Here is a 13761-nt window from a genome sequence, read left to right as displayed (position 1 = left end):
GGCCAGCGATTTTGTTCATAATGTTAAGAGACCTAACCAACAATTGAAACCTTGAAACATGGTCTACAAGAAAGAATGTCATCTCTCTCAAGAAACAAATAAAAAGAGACAGAGAACACACACATGTTAATCACTGACGATGAACACTTCTGTTTTTTTTTTTTATAAAATGTTTTAATTCACATTTATTGCAAACCGTATACAAAACTCATGGTGACAATTTACTACATACAATATTATCTTGATCAATGAACACAAACAAATAAAAAATGTCAGCACATCAACCATGAAGCAACAGCAAAAAAAACAAAAACAATATCAAATAAATAATAAATACAATAAGATAGATACAAGAGATACTTACATAAATTGGAAACCAGTTCCAAACAACAAGGAAAAAGGATGACATTATTCGCCATTGAAGATTTCTCTGTACATTTTGATAGTTCTATTACTTTTGGTAGTGACTATGCTGTCCAGTGTTTCAGTGTATTGTGCAAATTCATATGAGAATCGGGTACAGTTGGGGGTCACCTCAGAATGTCTGGATTTGTGGATATGGAATCGATGAACACTTCTGGCTTCAAGACTTTTTAAAGACTATGACGTAACCATCACACTTGGGCTACCGTAAGTTTGAAAACATTATTTTGAGGCATACATTATACCAGGCATTCTACTATTTCTATCCACTCTTTTATGTTCCCATTTTTTGATCGTTGTATGGAAATTAAGACATTTGTCGTAAACACATAAGAGAGAAAACGAGCTAAAATTGTCTAATAAAAATAATCATGCGCCTTCTACTTTGGTCTTTACGGGAAATCCGCTCATGCTGCATTCGCCCGTGCACAGCTCTTCCTTCGTTTCAGACAAGGCAGGCGCACAGCAAAGCAATCTATTTTAATTTAATTAAGTCGATGCTCAAGAATAGTGCGGTTTGATTCCCCTCATCAGCTGTGCTTGGACGCTTTGCGAAACCACTGCCTGGATTTATTTTTCTTGTTCATTCTTTCAGTGTGAAGGACAGTGTTTGCGTTCTGTTATTAATAAAGCCACGGTAAGCGATAAGGCTACTGAACAGTTTCGGACTCCTTCACACGACAAACCAGTAAGGCTATTACTTAGGCTGCTTATGTAAGTACTTGTAAAAAATAGCGAACTCGTTAGCGTTGTGTTGTATCTGGACGGCATCACGTCAGCTATATTGTTATTGCATATTTATTTATTTAGTCGTTTGTTCCTCATAGCCAGTGTTCATGCCAGATCTGCAGCGCTTTAGGTTGTACAATAGCATGAATCCTTTGTTGGGAGCAAACGGGCTTCTTCAACAACAGCAACATTATCAAGAGGGGCCCAGTCATCCGGATTCACCATCGGGCCTTTTGCCCGAAGCTTATCTGGGTGGTCCAGATCAGTCCTTCCTCCTCGGGGAGCAATCAGGGCTGGGTCTAGAGAACATCTCATTTTCCGGACCATCCTCTCCGTCTGGTTTGCCATACCTGCATCTCGGTAGTTCCTTTTACCGCTCAGCGCAACCTCCTGCAGCTATGGCCTTAAGAAACGACCTGGGATCCAACATCAGTGTCCTGAAGACCCTCAATTTGCGCTTCCGATGCTTTCTAGCTAAGGTTCATGAACTAGAGAGGCGAAACAAGACTTTGGAGAAGCAATTACAACAAGCACTTGAAAATAACTGCAGTGAGAGCGGATGCGGCGACGATAGAAGGGGACATACCAGGGAGGTTGGTGTACAGACCGGGTTTGTTGGGACTATCCCGGTCAGACCCGGGACCCTCCCTTTTCTAAACACAAACAATTCTGTCAAACGCCCGACCAGTTTGTTTACACCGCCTCTCACGTCCGTGCTTAAACTGGAAACTAATAAATATGACGATGAAGCATCAAGTCCAAACACTGGATATACCAATTCGAACGCGAATCCGACCATCACTATCAGTTTGTCAACTCCGACGGAGGCCTCCGCCAATACCAACAACTCTAACAACGGGCCAAATTTCAGCAGCATCAGTACCAGCACAGCGACATCGCCAAATCCTCCACCAAGATTTCTACCAGGCACCATTTGGTCATATAACCATACCCGCAAACTTGGATCGGGTGTGGAAACCAGGGTGACCAGTCCTGGTGTGTCTTGGACCCACCCCGATGGGGTCGGTGTCCAGATAGACACAATCACACCAGAGATAAGGGCACTCTACAATGTCCTGGGCAAGGTGAAGCGTGAGAGAGATGAGTACAAACGCAGGTAAATGTGTTATGTATTTATTAAAACTCGGTTACAGTACCAGTCAAGAATGAAATTGATCTGTCAGAAACGTGCAGTTGTGCAGGCCCTATCAAGTGATCGATAGGCTATAGGTCTTGCTGTGAACACCTTGTTGTATTTGCAGACCAGTCAATGCGCTGCGGCAGCGCACTCAGCAGAAACTTTCCCCATCTGTCTCCGTCACAGCACCAGCAGCAAAGCCAGCTCTCACCGCGAGCTCCAGAGCGCTGTCCGCTCTCGCAGTGCTGGAATGAAGCAGCTCCATAAAGTTTAGACAGGCTGTTCCAGACACTCGAATTAGCTAACGTTTATCTGATCTCATTTATAGACCCAATGGATCTTGTGGTTAGTTGGGGTTTGATTTGGAGAGGAGGAGGCAAGCTAGGCCGAGCTAAATATAGGGTTTTGAATTGACCAGATAAGGCCTAACGCATTTTCTGGTCACACTCTAAACTGCACTGTTGGGATCTGTAAACTAACAAAAAAATTGCTGGACTGGCAGATTGTTGCGCAAAAGTTATCATTAGTTTTTAGATCTGTGTGATCGCCTAGTACAATTTCTGAAAAAATGTCCTCTCTTTATCACAACTATAAAGTTGCCATGTTTACAGTACCTCACACCATAAGGTGGTGATAACGTCAGGGAGGCATAAGGATGCAGGCAGCTGACATTTCTATGCTATCATTAGAAATCAACAGCTGCTCGTTGGAACCTACTCTTGCACACAGTTGCATCACAAATGACCAGCAGTACTTCTGATCCTAGTCACGTACTGCATGTGTAAGCGTTTTTGTAACCCTTAAACTATTCTAGACATGTGAATGAATTGAGTATAGGCTTTGTAATGCCATCACTCCTCTGATTATTCGTCCTTATGACTGAACACTGAGGGGAAAGACATTTTATAAGACAGTTCATATAGGCTGTCATCAGCCTCAATCAAATACAAACATAACCACTTTTATTAAGCTCTATTGTAATTCAAATCAGGAGTCCAGCCAGTTGAATACATTTCAAAAGCTATAGTGTACAGTAGGTGTAGAGAGAGATGAAGCACATGAGGGGAAAGAGAGGAAATGGAGTTTCTGCTTGAAAGTAGGTGGAACCACTTTGAAATGCTTCAGAAATGATTGATGAGCTTTAGATGTTGGTTGAATACACAGCATCTCTCTGTGATGAGTCTAGGCCTGCCTTACAATGAAAGTTTAACCAGATAGTTTGCCCGCAGGACACATCTATAGGTGCTTTATTTATAGCCGCATTCCTGCTGAGGTTAGCAGGTTACTTGTGAGCCAGTACACACAGTGCTGTGTGGACCTGCTCTTTTCTAAATGAAATGTGTTCTAAATGTTTAGGTCTTCACAGTGTCTCAATCTCTCTCTCTCTGTGTTCCTCTCTGCCAATCTGTTTCCTTCGCTCTCTCTGTTCTCTTCTCTGTCTGTCTTTCTTTCTGTGTGTCTCTTCTGTGCCCTCTCTCTCTGATTTCCCTGTTTTGCATATCACACTGTTATTCTCTTGTCAATGGTCGACCCTTTGATTCTCATAGCCTGCCTTTTTTTCCCGTCTTCACGTGCAGCCTACGTACCCCTCCTATTCCACCAGTCCCGTGTTTATTCCTCCCCCTCCCCTCTCTGCTGACCATCTCTCCCTGTTCTGCCCTCTCCCGTGCGCATCAGCGTGTCGCCACCACACTGTATCTGCATTGCAGCACATTCACTGGCCCTCTCTACCTGCTGGGTGGCTCCGGCGCACTCCCTCTCTCTCTCTCTCTGTCTCTCTCTCTCTCTCTCTCTCTCTCTGTCTTTCTCTTTTTTCCCCTTCCTTACTCCCCTCATTCCTGTTGTTCTCCCATTTCTGTTTTGTGTTTTTTATCTTCACCTTACTCATTCATCTCTTTCACTGAACTTGTGAGTCGGCATCTCAGCTGTGTTGTTAATGCATCGCCTTAACCTACCTCTGTCCAGTGAACTCTTTTCTAATGAGCTTAGGAAATGCTGCAGCGGCCTGAATGTTAAACAGGCCTTATGTAAGAGTGCACTGTGCTGTGAAGAGATGGTGCTGTTTCTGTAGGCTCAGCTCTGAATGCAGCTACTGTACTCGAGATTGGAGAGCATTCGAAAGTCGTGTTCAGCAGGACAGAATGGTTCTAGCTGGCTGGCTCTGTTAATACGTGCCACGGTCAAGCTCTCTCTCTCTCTCTGTCTCTCTGTCTCTCTCTCTCTCTTCCTCCCTTTCACCTGCCCTCTCTCCCAGACACAAACAACTGCAGTACATACACACTTTTTCTTGCTGGGTTGACTAAACCATGATAGCTTCATTATTCTGACTGTAAATTGTACAAGACATTCACCATGACAGCCTGTTTACGTGACATATACAATGCATCTGAAAATAATCTGTTTATCAGTTGTTGTTATTAGGAGGGTCAGGACTGTTTTGTTTTTGTTTTTAGATGGGAAGAAGAATACACTGTGAGGGTGGACCTCCAACAAAAAATTGGTGATCTGGAAGAGGTAAAAAGCGATTCTCTCTCAAACAAGCTCAGATACACCACACCCACACATAAGCACACACACACACACACACACACACACCCACACATAAGCACACACACACACACACACACACACACACACGCATAAAGACTTTGTTTTAATTCATCTGTAATTAAGATGTTTGGTGCAGTGGCCTCCACCCTGTTAGATACTCTGCAGTGTCCTCACTGAAAGTCTTGGCACAGTTTCCTCTGCCATGCCTCCTATGAATCGAATTAACTCCAATGCCCCCATGTGTTAACAGCTTAGGAACGGTCACTCCTAATGTAACACCACAGAAGGTGGGGGAGGCTTTTCTAAACTCTGGTTTGTAACTTTGCTTCCGGGCTGAATCAGTCTAAGCGGATAAGATATCTTGATCCCGCATTAGTCTGTTGTCATGAACATCCTTAGGTGACAACACTTGCTCAAGTTCAGGTTAGCTTTGGAATCAGTTTTAACCTAGGAAACTGTTTATGGAAAAGATATGAGGATTTAGTTGAGTAGTGGAGGTACTGCCAAATGAATGGTTTATTGTTATCCTTGCTGGAAGTGTTACTGTTGTAGCTGGGGATGTGGTTTTGAGTGAAACTCTGTATACTTTCCCAATCATTTTCCCGGAAACAAATGGATTAATGCCCTTCTCTAACTTTGAGAATACTTTTCATTTTTGTTTACGTTGACATATGTTCTTAAATTTCAACATATGACCAATACACTGAGAATCTGTACAGCTACTCAGATGACAGATGGCGGTGGAGCCGGCGCCTGTGCCTCGGGTGTAGCACAGATGAGTCAAATGCTATCAGCCTGTGGAAACAACAATGTTTACATCATCTCTTATCATACATACAGTACATCACTTTTTCCTACTAGATCTAAGATGGACGCCACTCTGAAATTAGCACCATAAAACAAATTCCCATGTTCCTTTAATTCCTACATTCTTATTCTTTACCTCAAAGTTTTTATGGATTTGCTCATGTTTTATGGCCACTATAAGCAATTAAACAAATATTTAAAAGACAAACAATGCACAGGAAAGTTGCACAGCACTGTTTTTTTTGTCATGCCCTCTGAATAACATAATTCGTCACAATTTTCAAAACATTTTTGGTTTTGAGAACAAAAACTACATCTTGCATATAATCTGTCTCAGAAGTTATCTGTATACCATGGCACCACATACTCACTGCAATGTTCCACCATGCTGATCCCAGTCTTTTCTCCTGCCTACAGGACCTGCAGGAGAGCGAGGTGTGCCAGGATGAACTGGCCCTCAGGGTCCAGCAGCTTAAGGCCGAGCTCGTCCTCTTCAAGGGCCTCATGAGCAACGTGAGTCTTTCATAGCATCCAGGAGGTTTCCTTCTGTGGCAGAATGGGCATTTGTGCATCTGTTTTAATGTTTGCGGTTGAATGAGTAGGCCAACATTACCACTACATTTGTTTGCTGATAACGTAATTTGTTCTGTCTGTGGTGTGAGTATTGACTTAAAAATATAGGTGCAGATACATTCAAACAGCCACAGATGTAGTTATCATTACAGTATAGAACAATGTCTTACAAGGAGAAAACATTATCAGCTGTCACCCTCATGCTACTGCGACTCAAGCCGTTTACATAGGACTGCCTGTGGAATCCTGCTGTTTAATGCAGAATATTTCACTGGGGTTAGCTCCCCCTTAAACATAGCAAATAGTAATACTCATCTAACTTCAGTTTAGCATGTGATTGCTGTCATTAGTGTCGACCAGTAAGCATAACATACCTCCATCAACATGCATGGTTTATACATGTTTGAGAAGAATATGGTATTTTGGTCTCTTTGGACTGCTTCTACCTCGAGCTGTGTGTGTGTGTGTGTGTGTGTGTGTGTGTGTGTGTGTGTGTGTGTGTGTCCTTAGTTGAGCTTTCAGACATTGGTCTCCCTTCATCGTTTGCTCTCCTTCTCTCTCCCTAGTGGATACACTGTCTCTTTATTTTATGTGTCCATAGAACTCATTTTCCAAATGGTCATGCTGAAATTCCCAGAATTGTTTGCGCTTAGTGTTCTAATCTGTGTTGAAATTATTGGCTCTAGTCTGACAAACATGGGCTTTCTCCCCATAGACTCAGAGTTTTTTATCTCTGTGATTTTTCAGAGGATGTAATATGTTTGTTTACAGTATTATTAATATTTGATCTCCTTTTTGGCTTGATTCTTTTGGATTTAATCTTCTATATGTGAAATTGTGGGGGAACTAAAATTGGCAAGTTTTACTTTCACCTTCTCTCCTTCCGCACCAAATTGTGATTTTTTTTCTCTTTTTGAATTGAGATCTGATTTGGGGCCTGTATTTAAACATTTCACCATTGTTTATGTTATTATATAGTCTGTATTGTGTGAATAAACAAATAGTGCATTTAAATTAAAGTTAATTTCCGTAATTCCGTTAAATCCCGTAATTCTGGCGAACAGTTGTATTTGAGTGCAACAGCCAATCAAATCAAATTCCCTTCTATGCTCCCGAAGCATGATTGTTTGGAAATGTTTATGGCTCTGTCCGAGTGCCTATTTTTTCTCTCATTTACAGAGCCAGATCAGTGTACAAACACCAGATTTCTTTTGAGCGCGAACACTGAACAGACAGTTAGAGTGTAGCAATTCACTGAATTTGATAAAAAAGTGTATTGGATTAGAATCGTGGACTGTACCATTAATTGCTCTGAATATGCTTTTGTCTGTTTTAGAACCTGTCTGACTTGGAGAGCAAGATCCAGGAAAAAGCGATGAAGGTGGACATGGACATCTGCCGCCGCATTGATATCACGGCTCGTCTGTGTGATGTGGCCCAGCAAAGGAACTGTGAGGACATGATCGGAATGTTTCAGGTACTGAGTCTGCACTCTGCACGCATCGCTGGTCTGTCTGTCTGTCTGTCTGTCTGTCTGTCTGTCTGTCTGTGCTGGGTTGGGGTTTATTAGGATGCAAGTGTCTTTTCACCTTGACACAAAGGTGTGCCCTGTATTTTGCTGTATTTTGCAGATATCTAGCTGGCTGTTTTGAACAATTGTGTGTTTTTTTCCTTGATGGGGTCATTTTTCAACAAATTTCTAGTTTTAGAAGTATCTGCATGGACGTTTATATTTAGTTTTTTTTTTCAACGATGTGCCTGGTTCTTTTCCAAAAATGTATCAGGTGCCCAGCACTCAATCTGCCATCAACTGTCGTGCTCGGAAACAAGCCCCTCAGCCAGTCAGTGGCAGTGAGACAGATGAGCCAATGAGCACCTCAGATAGCGATGGAGGTGGAGCAAAGGACGATGACATGTGCAGCGCTTCAGCCAATCAGATAAATGAGGAAATGCAGAGGATGTTGTGTCAACTGTAAGTGGCCTGATCAGGCAATTGACCATACAGTTCCCTGTTTTTAATTGTGAGCCGATGTGGTTTCCTGTCTGAGGACTGCAGCATGTTGACCACGGTTGTCATGAAGTTTGCATGTGTATGAACCACAGAGTGTGACAGCAGTGTGTGTTGGTGTGTGTTCGTCAGGAGGGAGTGTGAGTTTGAAGACGACTGTGACAGCCTGGCCTGGGAGGAGACGGAAGAGACCCTGCTTCTGTGGGAGGATTTCCCAGGGTGCACCTTGCCAGCCGAAACACACACACAGGGCGAACAGGTACACCTCCAATACAGTTGGCAGGGTGAAGGTCATGTGACCAAGTGAAGGTCATGTGACTGCATTAGGAGATGATATCTCTCAGTAATGGTGTGTTGTCAGGCCTTGTTTTTATTGCCATAGCTGTTAAATATAGCTTTAAATTCATAGGCCATGTAATATTGCAACACACAGCCATTGTTGTATTGTATGGGTCATTTGAAAGAGCCATTGAAATACATTAACAATGTTTTGCGTGCATGTTGATTGCAAGTTTGACACCATGTACAGCCCTCTCCCTGGCTCTGTATCGACGACTAATTGAGCTGCAGAAAGCAGAAAGCCAGGTCTCATGGCCTCATGGCCTCATTGCCCTCCAGATTGTTCTGGGCTTTTATGTGGCTTTGCTGAAGTCCTAAAGACTTCAGCAAAGAGATTAAGGAAAGCCATTAAATGGTTGTTAAGATAGCGATTGACAGAAAGAAAAACAAATCCCTGTCAAAAGCCTCTCCATACCCTCCTGAGCGCTCACGGCAGCAGCACACACTTCTTTTATTCTTCATCTCTATCTATTCTTTATCTCTCTCTCTCTCTCTCTCTCTCTCTCTTTTTATCTCTCTCTATTCTTTATCTCTCTCTCTTTTTCTTCTGCATCCCTCCATCCCACACTATCTTCTGCTTAATCTGACCCACAGCAGGTCTCGCATCTCAGCAAAAGATCACTCTGTTGATAGCATAAACAACGCAGGCCTGAATGGCAGATTAACATATGCCCTTGAGAGTCTCAGGAAAATAAAGAGGCTCTTGGTCTGACACACACTTACTGGCAAAAACAGAACCAGGGTTGATATAAAAGGGTCATTCAGAAGCACATCGCATGCCTCCCTGCTTAAAATTCTGAGACAGATGTAATGCTTACAAAGCGCAATCTTGTCTCCCACAGCTTGAGATTTTTTATTCCTGCCCTGAAATCTAATAAGGGGAAAGTACAGGCATATTTTGTCTGCTGCATCACAGCCACAAACACCACCTCACACTGAAAGAGTGCATAGAATGTGAATGCATCATCTAGGGTTAGGGTTAGGGTTATCACTTACTACAGTGTACTATATGGCTTCAGGCCGTCTGTGTAAATTTGATACCGTGCAGAGACATGACTGTCATACCAGCACTCACACACGCTCGCACGCACGCACACACACACGCACGCACGCGTTTACATACAGTCCAAAGCTAACTACTAGAACTGCTGTTTGTGAGTGATGGTCTACATCAGTTCTTTTGGTAGTTTGTTGTGAATTTGTGTGTGCTCGTGGCTGGCAATAAAGATGTTTGTGACTCTTCCCTCTTTCTCTCACAGCCAGAGGAGTGTTTGGAGAAGGTGATTAATGACACTGAATGCCTCTTCAAAACCAGAGAGAAGGAGTATCAGGAGACCATAGACCAAATTGAGGTGAGACACAGTGGAGACTGCTGTGTCTGTGTGTGTCTTTTGGTTTACTCTTTTGTCTCAGGCGTGTCTGGTCCCCTTTGTTGCTGTAGTTAACCTAGTTAGGTGCCCAAAACTCTCATTTGTACACTTTTGAGTGTATGATCACATGTCTTCCACTTGTTCCATGTGGACCACCAGCCCCGTCCATGGCTTACTTCGACAGGAAACAAAACGCTCCTTGGACAGTTTGTGTGTGTGTGTCTGTTTGGGTGTGTTCTCAGTGTGAGTTGTCTGATCTCCCCTCTCCTTTCTCCAGGTGGAGTTGGCGACGGCCAAGTCGGACATGAACAGACACCTGCACGAGTACATGGAGATGTGCAGCATGAAGCGAGGCCTGGACGTGCAGATGGAGACCTGCAGGAGACTCATCACCCAGACTGGAGACAGGTATCTAGCTGTATCTCTCTCGCTCTCTCTATCTTTCTGTCTTTCTCTGTCTTCCTGTCTATCTCTCCCAGTCTATCTGTTTGTCTTGCTGTTTCCCTCTCTCTCTCTCCCTCCCCATTTGTCTGCATACCTCTCCTCTCTCTCTCTCTCTCTCTTTTCTCCCCCTCTCTCTTTGTCTCTAAGGCTCTCTCTTTGTTTCCCTGTCTCTATGGTTTGGTGTCTCCTCTATGTCCCCCAGTAGTTTTCTGTTTCTCTCTCTCTCTGTTTCTCTGTGCTCCCATTTGTCTCTGTCTCTTTCTCCCTGTCGGTCTCTCTCCCTCGCTCATTCACTCACTCACTTACTCTGCAACTTTATCTCTTGATTATTGCTCTCCCCTTTCGCTAACCCTTGGTCAATGTCTCAGCATTCTTCTTCTGTGGTTTCATTGCCCTTTACCTCCTTTTAGTCTGGTTCTCTCTTAATATCTTTAATCTGTACTTCCCTCATTCTTTGCTATCCAACACACTCTCAATTTCTTTGAGTCTTTGCTTCTCTAACATACATACACACCCTATCCATTTATTTTTTCTTTGGGCAGGGAACTTCTCAAAGGGAATTTTATGTCTTTCTCTATGATGTGTCCTGCCAACAGTATTTTAGATTAATGTGTGCTGGTGCTGACTATCTCTCTCTTCTCTCTCCAACACCCAACCTCCCTCCTCAACCCTCTCTGTACTTTTCTTTCTGCCTCTTTCGTCCTCTATCCCCACTCTCCTCCTCTCCCCTCCCCTCCCCTCCCTCCTTGCCTCACTCCTCTCTCTCTCCTTCATTCCCTTTTTCCCTCTCTCTCCCTCCTCTCCTGCTCTCTGCCCCCCCCCTCATCCTCTCACTCACACTCGCTCACTCACTCACTCACTCACTCACTCGCTCACTCACTCGCTCACTCACTCGCTCACTCGCTCACTCGCTCACTTGCTCACTCATTCCTTCACTCACTCTCTCACTCCCTCATTCTCTCTCGTCCCCCTCTCTCTCCTTCTCTGCTGTCTCAGTAAATCTCCCCCTCCCGTCGCTGGAGGCCATGCGGAGGAGAACAGTGATGATGCGGAGAGGGGTGTGGCCCTGGCTCCTCCTGGCGAGTCCTCTGGCAGATAATACTGAAAGTCAACGAGGTCGTCCAGCATGGCAAAGAAAAAAAAGAGAAAAAGAGACAAGATTCCAGCCATCCCCTCCTCATGCCCCCTCTTCAGGATCATTCACATGTCACTCTGGCTTGTCTTCCAGCGGGTACCATATATCTCATATGCACAGCAGAGGTTTGCTTACACTAAGCTTTTGAAGGAAAGGTAACCTTGTTTATTTTTTTGTGGTGATTAAATATAAGTATGGACAGTAAAATCTCAACTGTGAAAATACTGAGATTTGTATTTTCACTTTGTGACAATGGAGTTGTCTGTACTTGTACTCGTGTGCCTATGTGGTATGTTTATTCACCTGGCATCTCATGTGGAGACTGCCCTCTGCTGGTTGGCTTTGTCATGGAGTGCCTACATCTTACATACAAGTGACTACAATGGCTCAGAATAGTGCTGCCCATCATAAAACAAAATAGTTATATTTTGTATCTCTAATAGTCTAATAGTTCATATTTTGAAATAGGTCAAAAACACAAATAACTTTCTTTTTGAAAATGCATCACTGAGAGATTGGAGACCTTGTTGAAAGCATGCATTATCCATCTCAGCACCAAGGTTGAATTTTTAAATGCTGTACAAAGCTTGTCATTTATAAGCTATGACAGAATATGGTGAAGAGTTGAAAACAATCCAAGCCCTTAACCCTGAGGACTAAAGCATCCCACATCACTTAAAGCACATGTAGGTTTCATTAAATATTAATGGCATTGTACATCTCAGTCTCATAGTCATCTGATACAACGAACAAAAAGTTAACACAAGCTTTTGCATTAACTTACGAATCAATTAACAAGCACCTCATCATGCAATAATCACATGAAGGTGTCCAGTGCATAAATCATCTCAGCACGTGTCACTGGATCACACCTTTGTATGTATATAATGTGTATAAGGATGTGTATATGCTATATATAATGCATAATATACACAGCTACTACCTGTAAAAGCTGTGCTGACCTTTGGTTGGGTCAGTACTGGGGCCTTTTCCTCACTCCCTGTGTCGCTGTGTATGATACCGTATGTTATAACGCTGTATAGAACATGTACAAATGCTTTATGAAAAGGCTGGAGATGACACAGAGAGTGACGTATGCATAAGGGCATGGACACCAGGAGTCTTAGCTGCATTGGGGTTGGATGTTATTTCTGACTGTGGGATCCGTGGCTTGGCATTTACCCGTGCGTTCTGAGGTCATTGGCCATGTGCTTATTGTCAGACTTCTGAGAGTGAGTCTGTTGATGGACAATGGGATGGCTCCCACATGTCAGATCTGTAGGGATGTACTTGATGTTGAAAAAAAAATTATCCAGGGCTTGTAACTTCCTGAAACTTTACTCGTAAGGCCTGGAATTGTGAATTGTAAGCTAGTGGTTAGTTTGTGCACTTGTTCTTTCCCTGCCTTCGAGCTTTTAGGGGTATTTACACTATGTGGAGGTATGAGATTATAGTTATGGCAAGGGATTAAAATTAATTTAAAAAAAAACATGAATGTGCACTTATATAAAGAGTAAACCCCCAAATAAAAGGGACAGAAAGAGGTCCACGCTCCACATTCATTTTAGGAACCTTGAAGTTGGAGGGATACTGTTAGCGCTGGTTGTAGTTTATATGATTTACGATTGGTTTAGGGATAACACAAATTGTGTGAGTCCTGCCACACTCACTCTTTATGGTCTCTGACCTTTAACCTTGGTCTACACTGGCAGGCACAGTTACGGACAGTTACGTGACCATCAGTGAAAGCTGATACATACAGTTGCTTTGATCAACTTGATACCGGACAAAAAAAGCTTAATAGGAATATATGCCATATAAGAGAGTGGTAATAATCTCTCAGGAAAGACAAAAACTAAACAAAAACTACTCAATAAATAATCAAAATGTTTGAAAAAGAATAACGTTTTATTTTTATCTCACCTTGATGGATGGCTGATGTCTGGGAGATGCCCATACTTCAACCCACAGGAATGGATTGTTTCTTGCGTGCCAAAATCTAGAGGTCATGAAGGTCACACAGGATGTCACACTAATATCTGCTATGAAAGCCAAACTTTCAATGGTGCTCAATTCCTATGTCTTTATCTATTTTTGAGCTTCAGAAACAGCAGTGAGAACAAAGCAAAGATGAACCGTGTACAGCAGCTTTTAATGTAACACAGAGTGAAGCTATTACAATGATGGGCAATTCTTCAACAGCCAAAGCCGATGAGATCATCAAGGTTGTTTATATCGTGCAGGT

General features: G+C 43.0%; 1 protein-coding gene across 1 annotated transcript; it reads left to right on the top strand.

Annotated features, from left to right (window-relative positions):
- Nucleotides 1–816: 816 nt before the first annotated feature.
- Nucleotides 817–12995, top strand: iffo1b (intermediate filament family orphan 1b). The gene is made up of 9 exons (XM_031576165.2): nucleotides 817–2269; nucleotides 4744–4804; nucleotides 6065–6160; nucleotides 7557–7697; nucleotides 8005–8192; nucleotides 8361–8487; nucleotides 9827–9919; nucleotides 10215–10345; nucleotides 11378–12995. The coding sequence occupies exons 1-9, from the start codon at nucleotides 1260–1262 to the stop codon at nucleotides 11478–11480; spliced, it is 1950 nt and encodes a 649-aa protein (XP_031432025.1). The 5' UTR covers nucleotides 817–1259; the 3' UTR covers nucleotides 11481–12995.
- The last annotated feature ends 766 nt before the right edge of the window (nucleotides 12996–13761 follow it).

This window comes from Clupea harengus, chromosome 11 (assembly GCF_900700415.2).
Source record: "Clupea harengus chromosome 11, Ch_v2.0.2, whole genome shotgun sequence".
Lineage (NCBI taxonomy): Eukaryota > Metazoa > Chordata > Actinopteri > Clupeiformes > Clupeidae > Clupea > Clupea harengus.
Note: the sequence above shows the minus strand (reverse complement) of the source record. Positions and strands in the feature narration are given on the sequence as shown.